This window comes from Dunckerocampus dactyliophorus, chromosome 18 (genome assembly GCF_027744805.1).
Source record: "Dunckerocampus dactyliophorus isolate RoL2022-P2 chromosome 18, RoL_Ddac_1.1, whole genome shotgun sequence".
NCBI classification, from domain to species: Eukaryota; Metazoa; Chordata; class Actinopteri; order Syngnathiformes; family Syngnathidae; genus Dunckerocampus; species Dunckerocampus dactyliophorus.
In genome coordinates, this window is record NC_072836.1 from 18,867,922 (window position 1) to 18,881,413 (window position 13,492).

The 13,492-nt window shown below is 42.0% G+C and overlaps 1 protein-coding gene across 3 annotated transcripts in view; it reads left to right on the forward strand.

Moving 5' to 3' along the window:
* Positions 1-12,348, forward strand: part of LOC129170955 (protein shisa-8) — an 84,210-nt gene extending 71,862 nt beyond the window's left edge. For all 3 annotated transcript variants that reach the window (XM_054759136.1, XM_054759135.1, XM_054759137.1), the window contains one exon: positions 5,201-12,348. In XM_054759136.1, coding sequence (XP_054615111.1) covers positions 5,201-5,697 — 497 coding nt within the window. In that variant the 3' untranslated portion in view covers positions 5,698-12,348. The remainder of the gene's footprint in view (positions 1-5,200) is intronic.
* Positions 12,349-13,492: the final 1,144 nt, after the last annotated feature.

The window sequence follows — 13,492 nt, forward strand, 5'->3', positions numbered from 1 at the left end:
CAGCAGGGTGAAGCGGCTACATTCCGTCCTGCAGCTCACCCTCTGGCTTTTCTCCCTGTCCTCCTCTAACATACACAAGCATTTTCCTAAGGCTCACATAACACAAACATGTGTAATCACATGCACAGGCGCACACAGGCCCATATATACCGCCGCCATGTATCATCGGATCCCCACATGAGAAGGACAGAGTGACGCAGATGAGGACGACGCGAGGACTATTCGCTGACACAATACGCAAAGACAGCTAAAAAAGCTAAAAGTGTTAAGACGCGAGGAGAATGAGATATCCAAAGTATCAATTATTTACCGCATCAGATGCAATGTGAGGACCTATAAGAGAATAGAATATGAAGTCAGGAAAGAAATGCAGAGTTCAAGGTGCATTCACAGTTGTCATTTTTGGTTCGCTTCAAACGAACTCTGGTGGGCCAAAGACACGAACCAGTGTGAAAATGATGGCAGGAATAACAACGATGAAAGAGAACACGCTTTGGAAGTGCTGGCTCTCCTTCTGTGTGTGTGACAACCGCACTTTTTGAAAGTATATTTAGAAGCTTTTTGTAAAACGTAAGACGGTACATGCCAGGGGTGCACTGATGACAATATTTTGGCCGATCACGGTCTTTAAAAAGCAGATTTTGGCCAAAACAGATTTATTTATTCGTTTTAGTAACTGACATACACCTTCCATGTTCCAATCTTATTTTGTTGAAAAACATTGAACAATAATAAAGCGCACAGTCGCTGGTCGTCCTATGCCATGAATTTTCCCCGTTGTAGCTTTGCTCTTTTCCCTGCTCATAAGCAGCGGGCCGCTGAATGGCTCTTTGCTCCGGCAAGCTTTTGCTTGAGCCTTAGCTTGATTGCTAGTGGTCAGTCTGGCACAGCAACAGGGGCCAGTGGCTGACTTTCAGACCTTTGCAGAGGTGGATAAGACCAGTTTCATACACAACGATCGGCCGATCGCCGATCCCTCAAAATTAAGGAAATCGATTTGTGCCCATGATGCACGATGACAACTCAGACCCGGCGGATCTCCTGGCCCTGATGTCGTGCACCTGCAGCGCACCTGTTTTTGAACACTTCTCCGTAAAAACACGAAGATGAGTGCATAAGATGAAAGCAGCGTGCTGCCGTTGTTCAGTATGAGAACGGTTCTGCACGCCGCAACTATGGACGCTACACTGCAGGTAAGGAACTTTACTAAAAATAAAATAATCATCACGCTGTCCAAACTGTTGCACCTGCAGCTTCTTAAAAAGAAACACTGCAAACCAGAGGTGTCCAAAGTGTGTATCTTGTTCTTTGTTGGTTCTAATGAGATATATTATTTGATATTACACTATGAAATCGTAGTCCAGAGGTACAGACTGTACCGTGGATTACCTGTACCGTTGCACTTCTAGTATTCAATCATGAAAATTGCCCAGCCAAGTTTTTACTACTGTACAGTCGTCCCTCGCAATATCGCAATTCCATTATCGCTCCCTCGCTATATTGCGTTTTTTCAGAAATGTATTTATTAATGATCACTGTTTCGTGGTAGACTGTGGCCTATTATTAGTCAAAACATATTGAAATGCATATGATGTGTAGTATTGTTGCCACAGGCAGAAGTAATGTTACATGGATGACCCTACCTTGCACTCCATGTAGCCACCCATGGATGATGAGTGAAAAAAGGTTCTCCTCCTTCGTCTCGAGTCCCTGTAGCTTAATAGTTGTGCAATCCGGTGTAAACAATGCCTAATAGGAGTGTAATGTTGACTATGAGCGTGTTATTTCATGTCCTCTGGGCTCTGATGGTAAAAACCGAATTTAGAAAGCCATAAACATTCTATGCTCTATTAAAATATTCAGTTTATTAACATTGAATACTATATTGCGGAATTTAATTTATCGCGTTTGGGTCTGTAACCAATGACCCGCTATAAACAAGAGACTGGACATGCATATGTTTTTACTGCAGACAAAAACACCAGCATGAACGCCAAGCAAACCACACCAAAGTATGTATTTTATTTTTATGATATTATCTTGGTCCGAACCAGAATACTAAACCACAAGTGTGAACGCAGCCCAAAAGACACCAAGTAGGAAACATATTGCATAGAAATCAAAAGATGAGATGACAGTCAGAAGCGGGTCTCAGCAATATTCCTCCATAAAAAAAGACTTTGCAAAGAGAAACGCCTCACACACACTCTGAAGCGCAAGCGTTGCATTCTCCCTGCACTCAACGTGTGACAATGTGTTAGATGATGTGCTCCTTGGGGGTCTTTCATGATTTGTTTGCTTCACTCAGAAGCTCACATTTCACTGCAACACTGCACGTAACAGCATTTTCATTAGTGCTCCTTTACTCTCACATATAACACTGGAAATGGGAATGACTTTTTTTTTTAGGTGCTTCAGATTACAGGTCTGATTCTAGGTATAATCAATCCACTGAATAAGAATATGATTTATTTATAGAAGCTCTAGTTCTTGAGATAACGCAGTTATTAGTATCTCTCATGAGTGATGAGTTAGGGCTATATCAGATTCCAATAACCAGAGCTGGTGGAGAAAAATTAATGGCATATTTAGAGTCAGTGACCAAAATTGACCTTAAAAAGGGTCTAATACGTTCTTGGAATACTGCACGCTATTTGCTTCCTCTGAAATCGGCATGGGGAATTTGAATACATCAATAATCAATCAATAATCAATAATAGTCCAATTAGGCACATTTTAACATGTAATCATATTTAATAGGTGTTTTTTATTTCTATATTATTAATGAATTTATTCATTTTTGCTTATTAGTTTATATTTTCATTTCAGAATCTTAAATGTTATTTATTCCAATTCCATTTATATTCCAAACATTAGCTTACAATAAAATGATATGTCTTTTTTTCAACTTCATTAATTTGATTTTCTCTTAAAACAATTTAAAAACAATTTAAAAAAGAATGGATCATCTAGTGTCAAGTTCTGCAATGTAATAACGTTAAAAAAAAACAACATTTTCTTGACTTACAGCAAGTGCAGTTGTGTTCTCTGTCATGAATATTTTTGGACACATCAGTGATATTTTTTATGTGAAAAAGGGTGCCTTGACTTAAGACCAGGCTGAAAAAACCACTGATTTCCAGCCAACCTGTTCAAATAAACTGCTATACTAATGTGTTACTTTACTTCTATTCTTTTTGGGTAGCAAACTCGTTAAACTGACTTACTTGCACCCTCTACTGGTGGGTAAACAAATATAGTCTTACCATTTTGATAGAAACCGAGACTGAGCGAGTCCCAACTCTTGGGGACTGCATCACTGGATGATTTATTTGGCCATAAAATGAGCAATAGTTGCCCGAGAGTTGAGAGTTCCTGGCTATGTAGACAAAGTCACGGCCAGGACACGCACATAAAGAGTCACTGGTGGTTTGCCTGCCAGGTGATGCAGCATGTTTGTGGGCCAAGCTGCAATCTTTATGAACACATTTTCACTCCAAGGACGCTCGGTGCTGAGACTGCACATTGCACTCCAATGTGGCAGCGCTTCTCTATACAGCTCTCCAAATCAATCACGTATTTTCCTTGTGACATGATCCCATTGATGCAGAAGAGAAGAACAAACAGATGGCCGCACAAACACATCACCGTAAACTGTATTATGAAGGAGGAAAGAAACAAACGTGCGGAAAGATTACACATCAAGGATGCCTTTTTTTTTTTCTAAATGGCTTGTTTTTCTCGAGGAAGAAAATTATTCATAAAAGGGGAAAACAAGGTTGATAGTGTCTTAAGGCTAGTGTGTGTGTGTGTGTGTGTGTGTGTGTGTGTGTGTGTGTGTGTTTGAGTGTCTGTTAGTGGGCTGCAGTGGTGATGACCAAACAGCAGCGCGCTAATCTGACATGACATGCTGAACCCTTTCTACTTTCATTCCCTACAGTTTTGTGCCACACGCTCTCGTCCTGCCTTTCCCCCGTATTTATTGCTCGTTCCTATGTTTTGCTGTCCTGCCTGTTCTTAATGCTTAATGGGGTGCAAACAGCCTTTGCTTTGACTTTGTAGTGTTCAACAGTTGGCAGATGGACTCGCTTTGCATTAGGGGTGGGCTGAAGAATTTATTAATTCATTCATTGAGTGTTAAAAACAATACTGACGGCGTGGAATTACAGTGGAACCTTGCTGTTCCAGAAGGTCAGACGCTAAGCGAAACGTACTCTAACTGAATAAATAAGTCCAAGCAGAAGATGTTGTCATTTTACACTTGATCAAACTTACTTAAGATTTGTCAGATCGAAACACGATCGCTCCAAAACGTGATATTCGCCTCCACTTCACTACTCCAATTGACTACTTTGTGAATCTGCACTCTAGGCATCATGGGATATGTTGTTCTAAATTAGCTGCCTCATTGTTTAAGTCGCAGGGTTCAATGCGTGCAAAAAAAGTATCAGTTTATATTCCGGAATTTACGGTAAATCCAATCCAATTTGTTCAGGACATTAAAAAAATGTTAACACAAAACATTTTTTTAAATAGTTTTACAATTGCTGTACAATTTTACAAGCAAAACTATTTTAAATGATGAACAAAAGGGTTAAATGAACATTTAATGTTACTTTTACCTTCAGTGAAGACATGATTCTCGACCGTGAGTTTTGCCATGAGTCATTTCTTGAATTCAATAGTGTGTCTCACCTCAAGTCTCTGCTTTTCTTTTGATTACGGCTGCAAAATAACCCAAAATGCAGTCCAAGAAAGTGAATTCAATCAAAATGCTGGCTTCCGCAATTGCAGCCGTGAACAAAAGAAAAGTACAGACTTGTGCCGTCTCTGAGTTAGTTAGCAAAGAACTATGGAGTCGCCCGCTGATGATGTCATAGCTGGAAGACAATGACTCTGGTTTCCATGCTGGCAGGCATGTTTTGTGATAGCACAGTTGGACTCACGCCGTGTATTAATCACACGACAAGATACGCGGCATTTTGTATGCTAACCGGGAAATGTACGCAAACCAAGGCAAAATGATGCCGTACATTTTCGACGTGGACCGTAAACGGATGTATGCTAACAGAGGTTCCACTGCACTACATCGCCATTTGTTTTTCTGAGTATGTCTGAAAAACCTTCAGGTCTGTTCATCTACTAAACTTCCACTTTGTATCTTTTTCTTCCTTCCTTTTCTTCTCTCCTATCAATCCAGACACAACTCCAAGAGACTACTACAAGAGCTACCCAATGGTCGACTACACCCACCGTCAGTCTCCTCCTACTTTCCAGCCAATCAACTTCCACCCTAAGGAAAAGTCCTTCCTCCCACCACCAGACATCCACGCACCACTGGCCATCACCATCAACGCCTCCCAGATCCCCAAGCCTAAGATCTCCAAAACCAACACCCACCCGCTCACGTCGGGCTCAGCCTTCAAAGCCTGGGACCCCAGCAAGAGCCACGTCCAGCGCCCTGCTGCGACACATATGGTCCTTCAGGGCCAGCAGCACCACCCCATCCAGCAGCAGCACCACCAGCCTCTGCACCAGCCCAACAGCCGGCGCCTTGCCTACTCCAACAAGAGGCAGTTTAGCATCGAGACGCTGCCCGAGCTCTTCTCCCAACCGCTGGGCTACGGCCACTCGCCGCACATGCACCCCAAGCACAAGGGACTGCCCACCAACAGCAAGACAGAGGTCACGGTGTGAACATGAAGAGCCAGAGAGAAAAGGAATGCTCTGATATCTTTTATATCCACGGGAGGAGAGGCAAGCAAATATCGTGTATGATAAGAGATTTTTTAACTGCCTTTTCCTTATCGTTGTTGATAACAATAACAACATGGGTACTTTTTACCACTACTGGATCAAAACAGCGACAGCAGATAAGCTGAGAAGGTGTTGGGTAGGCAGGTGCGGGCTAAATAATTGATCGTCTTCTCAGTGTGTTGGCACAGCGCTCGACTCCGTTCCATCCCACCCGCTCCCGCCCAAGCAACTCAGCACTGCTCTGTGGCAAGAAATCCCACATGAAGGCAATATTTACCCGGATTTTTCTTCTATCACAGAGGCTGCTAGGGCAGCCCCCCCACCCCCGCCAAGACTGTGGCTTCCCATCATCAGAGACAATGCCATTGTGTTGTCAGTTCCCACTGCCCTCCAGCCCTCTGGGGGGGTAAGAGATCATCCCGGCAATTCATACCAGAGAGCAGGGCGGGGGTTATTTGCCTCATTCCAGGGGCAAATGAGATGAGAGGGAGGTGAACTATCTACACGCGCGTATACACACACACACCACACACACACACACACAGAGAACACACTTGTCAAAAACTACAGAGGATTCCCAGCAGCGTCAGAGGCCATCCTCCCCCTCCCTCCGCCCCAAAGCCGCTGTAATATTCCTCTCTCATCCGCAAAAACTGCGGAAATAAATAGGAGAATTCTCTTGTAGCAAATGCTAATTCCAGTCAAGACTCCCTTGTGTTCCAAAGAATAATAAACACATTCCGGAATGTGCCGTGATGGATAGAAATAGAGCGCAAGGAAGGTCTTTTCAAAGTTAAAAAGTTGAAAAGTGATCGCTGTAATGGAGTCACACCAGCATGAAGATACATGCAAAACGTGCATGTCTAAAATTAAACACCCCTTTTTTCATGATCATTTTCCATGAAAGCAGCTTAAATTGCATGCTAAGAGAGAACCTTGCAAACTATTTAATTGCAAATGTAGACCTTTAACCATGCTGGGTATACAATGACAGCAGAGTTTGGAAAAAGAAAAAAAACAATTGATACGCTGGCGATAGTAGTAGGACATGAATATTTAATTGTATTAATTCATCAGGGATTTGCATTAATGTTTTAACGATGCCCTTTTGAGTGGTCACTGAGGAAGTGTCTCACAACGGGCTGCATGGAAAGGTCATTTTTATGAATAATGTCTAGTCAGTGAGAAAAACAGTTGATTTAAATTCCAACGCTAGTGAATGGAGCTGCTTTTTTCCACTCGGTGATAACAAGCATCATATTATTCCTGTTTTTCTGAATAATGTTTTAGCTTTGAAAAAAGTCAAAAGGAGAGCGCTGGGTGTGTGTGTGTGTGTGTGTGGGGGGGGGGGGGGGGTGACAATTTGTAATTGAGTTTTTGCAATTTAGTCAATTATGATGGGTGTGAAATGTCCCTCAACACACGACCTTTAATATATCACCTACCCTGAGGTACACTTTAAATACCATCATGAGTATAAACATCCTCAAAGAGTCACTTAATTGTGTTGGGGGGAGGCGACAGACCCACAAGTTTACAGAGGCCCCTCCATCAAACACTAATGATGAAATGCATGAGTGTGTCTGGATGTTGAAAGAGTGCAGTGATGCATATGAAAAAGAAAAAAAAAACGTCCTGGGTATGTATGTTCCTTAATGCAGCAGAACACTTACTAGTTCTCCTACTTAAACCGGAGCTATCCCCCGTCTCCCTGCGACACGTTCCCACCTTAGCAGTCCGACAGCGAATCGGCTAATTGAATTCACCTTCATTTGTTTTCATCAGGAAACCAGCTATGCCGCAGAGCATCTTGTATGCCCGGCACATGCTCGTGCATCACGTTGGTGGTGGAGCCTAATCGAACTGCATCATTTAGCAGAGTCACACACAATTTCCCACTTGTTCTTGGTCCCTCTGTTCTCTCACTCTGCAACCTTGTAGAGGAGCAGCAGTCACCTGCGCCTGGTCTACAAACTGGAAAATGCATGGCAGTAGAGCAGTGGTTCTCAAACTTTTTACACCACCTCAAAAATGTTTAGCTTACCGTCATTTTTGCTACCTTCGCTTGTTTAACTATGGACGTGTGGCTTGTACTCGCAGGTAATTGGCTTGCGGCATTGCGAGTTAAACAATAATAATTTATCTAAGGATCTTTGGTTGATTCCAACTTGATTTCAATAATTGATATTAATACTTTCTTAGGTAAAAATAACGGATTTTGCACATTTCTCATCAAATGCAGGGCAGAAACCCAAGAGGAGACTGCGGCGAGTCTTTTCTTTTGGCTTAGTGTGTGAGCAGAGTGATCGTCTGAGTGCGTTGCACTGAGTTGGATGGCGATTTCTCTGTCAGCATGTCGCCAATAATATGATGTTGCAGAAACATGTATTATGCACCATGACTTTCCACAGCCTTAGTAATGTCTTTCATGGAAGCGTGACATCATTATTTTGACTAATCAGAAAATGTGATACACTGAGGCAGAGGGCGTCCCTGAGTTGGAAGGATGACATCGCCGAGCTCAAAAACTTCTCCAAATTGGACTTTCATGCAAAAACTGAAGGTGATCAGACTTTTGCAACAAAGTTAGAGCTTTTCCTGGAGAAGGATAGGGTGCATGTACTTCATGTACAAATAAATGGGAGACCACAAATGTTACCTTGTGGTATACATCATGCAGTGGTGGGCGGCCAGGGCCAGCTAGGCCTCTGCTGGCCTAAAAAATATCAGAAGCACTGACCTACTTTTACAACTTAAACTCTCGTATTTGTTCCATAAAACTGTACAACTTTATTCCCAACACTCGATTATCTTCATTTTGTAGCGTGTCTCTTAGCTGCACAGCTTCCAGTACGTGCATGTTCTTTTTTTTTTTGGCAAACCAATCGGATGTCAGCTTCCATGTGTTGCCATGTCAATGTAATCTGCCCAAGTCCTTCACAATCAGGAGTGCTGGCCCAAACAATCAGATTTCAGATTCGCCTCACAGGACCAGCTAGCAGGCGTACAGTAAGGCCAGCATTTTACCGTGCTCTGATTGGTTCATGTCTGAAAGCCAAGAGTTGCACAGTGCGCTTGGACGCCTCATCACATGAGCAGCGCAGGGCTTAATTGATCCTGTTCTGTCGTCTAGAAAGGAGACAGGGTTGTTCATTGTTCTGTGTACAATATATGAACAAATAAGTGAGTTTAACGGGAACGGGTTTGTTCGCCATTTCCACTGAAACTTTGGACTTGTTTAGAGGGTAATAATGGAATTCCTCCCCAATTCTGTAATGCCACACATTGATATATTGCGTTTATGTAAATTATTGATGGTTTGTATAACTGTGTCGTGATAGTAAGTGGTGGTATTAACATTATTAAGACGTTAATTGGGTCACTTAAGGCCCAGGTACCAAATGCACCGCCTGCCACTGACTACATGCTTGTCTACGACCATGCATTTTTAGTGTATTTTCATAGCTGCAGAAACAGTCATCCCAATTCTCCAATTTGCATCCCAGTAGTAAGTAGCCAAACAGGGAAGCGGCAGAGTTAAACTTTAATGCGAGAGAATAAATTAGCAACACAAGGCCCCGCTTGAGCAGCAGCAATGGCTTCTCCAATGTACCAGTCCAAGATGGGAAAAACCTGTTAGGCAAGCTGTTGTGAGTGGTGCTCAGTGCTGCTGGCATGCTTTTATAATAAGGGATCAGCTGAGAATGGGGATCATGAATACAAAAGCATCAATGGGATGTGCTTCAAACGCATTTGTGCTTATGCTCTTGCCAGCGACGCACACAATGTAATGCACCGTGCTGCAGGTTCCTTTGTCACGGCCTCCCCTTCTCGCTGACTTTGATTCCCACCCGGCGCTGCACTTTTACTGGGTCACATCATACAAAAATAAGGCTCTAAAAAGCCAGAGCAAAATATTCTTTAGGGGTCTGTCCCGAACCGCTCGGAATGCATTAGAGGTTTAGAACAAACACGGAAAGACAGCGAGTAAACAAGCAATATGTGTCAGGGAAGCAATAAGTTCCCGACTGTCCTCACACTGATGGAGTCGCCAGGGTTTAGTTGGCATTGAGGGCGTGCAGGGAGTGAGAGGGAGAGGTGATGCCAAAACACGATGTACAGACACCTTTGATAGATTTGTTCTGGCTCCAGCTGCTAACGTCTTTGCATTTCTATCAAGTCTTGGGGTCTTAGGGTTCTGACACCACAACCTGAGAATCAGCAACCTTGGATTTACCGCTATGGATGGATTTCAACCTACAGCATGCTCTTGAGGAAGACGGCTCCGACTCTTTAAGCACTGTGATTGGCTGGTTATGGCCTTTTTATCCTTGCGCTCTTTTGGGAGATTGGATTTTTATTTCCAACCTGAGTCCAGGAAGCATCCTCAGCATGTTTTTGTCTTCTTCAGTGTCGGATGGACTCGGGAGAGCTGCTAAAGCGCTGCAAAGGCCTGCGATGGACCAGATTATCACCTCTCTCTTGTGGACAGTGTAAATACTTGCACACATTTCATACACACGCACGCACACGGGGAGCAAGAGAGGTGTAATATAATGATATCTTCCATACAATGTCCACAGCCTTTGTGGCACAAAAAGCAGGACCAAAGGCCTTGCACGGGAGCAAAGAGAGTACACCTAACTGATGCTTTGGCATCCAAAACTGTGCGAATGCTGAGACAGTTTTGGATCATCAGCGTTAGCGTGTGATTTCTCCCGATAAGTGACAAACTATGGCAACGCTCGCTCAACTCAGAGCTAACTGACTGTTTGTAAATCTCTCGAAAAGAAACCAACGCAAGTATTCTACCGCAGGTTTTCATGAATGCAACCCGGTAGACATACTTGGGCTCCATGATCCCTAGCAATATATAGATTATGGTGTATGATTCAACGGTTTCTTTTTGTTTTCTGTTAGTTGGTTTGATTTGTTTTGTATTGTGCTTTTTCAACACACACACACACAAAAAAAAAAATACACACACTGTTCATTTGACCAATGAAAGTTAGAAGTGCTTCCAGATTTGAGAGTCATGGCTGCACGACCTTCATCTCGTCCCCCAAGTCAGTTGGCCTTCCCTTCCAACCAGAGGATGTCATATGTTTGAAGCTTGTGATCTTTTGACATTGTATGGTACACACGCCCTCATGTAATTAATGTAATAACATATTGCATTGTATCCAAGTGCTTTGCCAACACATTAGCTGAAAGGTGACAGGAAGATTTGCATTTGTATCTGCAAAAAAAAAAGAAAAAACATAAAAAAAAAAAACATTTAAATCATGCATTACTTCATGATAAAGTGTACCAGGCAACAGTAGGTTGTCTTTGATTGCTGTGTATTAACTGTGTATATACAGTATGTATACTGTACCACTTGTCTGCTGTGAATTTGTTGAGTACTCAGCTTACAGTATATAAGGGCTTTTTATAGATATTAAAGCAGACTGGGTAATCTGATGTCACTCACTGTAACTGAAGTTTTTTTTTTTAAAGGGGATGAAGGGATACAAAAAAATAATTTCATGCATACAACATACTAAAACACTTAAAATGGCGCTGGCCTTTGTGTCCTGTTTGAATAAATCTTTGTGAAATACAGCAGTCGCCTACTCTTCTCCTGTTTGCTGTTGATTTATTATATTGTAATACACCTCAGATTGTAATGCTGTAGAACTGCACTAACACAATAATAAGAAACTCCAATTACTATATAAGTTACTCCGGAGTATAAGTGGCATCAGTCAAAAAATCCATCATAAAGAGGAAAAAAACAGAAGTCACACTGGACATTTACCGGTATTTATCATTGAGCTATCATCAGAGGATTTTTTTTTTTTTAGTAGTGTCAGACAAAGCCAGAGGGAGGGGCCAATTTTTACACCAACAAGGAGACAGACTAAAGCTACAGAAGCAGAAATACATTTTTTAATGTATATGGATAAAATAAAAACGTACCTGTTTAATAAATGTCAGACTGTTCTCCAAGAACGTGGCATAACGCCTGGATGCGTCCTAGTGTGTAGAAACGTATCAAACAGCTGTATTTTTAAACACCCAAACTTCATTTGTATATACACAAATGAATTAAAATAGACTGAAAATCATACATGTGTATTTAGTTAGACAGTGGCTGAAGCAGCAGCTACAATCTCCAAGCTAGACATACAGTAATTAGTATAATATGCTGTTTATTAGATTATGTCCTTTATTAAATGCCATTGCCAGTTTGACTGAATGAAATTCTTCAACTTTGAACAGTTCCAAAGTTCACTAGTCAAGATTCCAGTGGTATTTTTCCATTTTTCACACCTTTGCAACCCTAGTTCCAAGTCAAACTATGCAAAATAGTTTCTGCAGCTGCAGATATGGTAGGGTGTCCTGGGATAACATAAAATGATGCAGTCAACGTTTGTTTTTTTTTTATTCCTTCCATCTCTTTGTCAAACCACTGTTAATATGCAAAGGGATGGAGTATTGTCAAGATGGCGGCTGGTGACATCAACATCAAGTTGGAGGCCACTGATGCATGGTACAGGAAGCGGCGGCGGAGGTGATGTAATAAAAGATCCTCAACTAAAACTATAACAACTCACAGAGACACTGCACTTCCGTATATTTGTTTTGCGTCCTTGTTGCTCTCTTTTTGTAATGCGTAGCCTAAGGTACTGAGCTTCAACGGAGGCATGTTGCCACTTGATGTGTTCTGACATCATGTGGGATTCAACCGGATGTGTTTCCTGTGGCACACGATGAGCTGGCACTGTGTGTTTTTAAGTCCTTGAGTGTGTTGTGTCATCAACACGGGAACAGGATGAAAGGTGCAGGTCCAGGATATTTTTCTTTACAGCAAGTAAGGCATGTGCAGGATGTACTTGTAGATGGAGGAGTATAATTTCGTCCTGATACAAATTAGGATGGTATTTATTATTGTGGGTGTAGTTTGCAGGGCCGCTACTGTACGGTTTCACTCCATCTCAAACAGCATGTGCATCTGCACACCTGTGTAATCTAAAAAGGTCCAATACAAGAGTTGCATCACAAGTTACGCCTTTACAAAGATAATGCTCTGTTTGGATGGCAATGTCAGACATGTATGACCCACAGTAGAAGTCACACTTTTCTTTCACAGTTTGGCTGGTCTTGTAACTTACAGTCAACTTTCATTCATTCATTTTCTATGCTCATAATCCTCATTAGGGTCGCCGGGGTATGTTGGAGCCTATCCCAGTTGACTTTGTACACCCTGAACTGGTCGCCAGCCAATGGCAGGGCACATATGGACAAACAACTTTTTACACTCAATTTCATACCAAAGGACAATTTAGAGTCACCAATTAAGCTAACGATGCATATTTTTGGAATGTGGGAGGAAGCCGCAGTACCCGGAGAGAACCCAAGCATGCACGGAGGTCAGGTGCAACTTATATATCAAAATATATACAGTATATAATTGAACTCTATGTGCTGCCTTTAATGGGGTGGCGGTCGTTATTTTTGGTGACACCTCGTGGCGGCAGTAATTCATTAAGTTCATCTTGTGACGCCGTTACTGTAGGCGCACAAATTGAATGATACAGAGCATACCAGACGCTTTTTATTACAGTATACTTTCTAATGCGGTAATTTGTTTCTTCATTATCAAATCATTTTTTAGACTCTCAATTCATGTAACTGAAAATTTTGCATTTCAAATTATGCTGAAAGCTTAATTGAATAAAAATTAATAAGC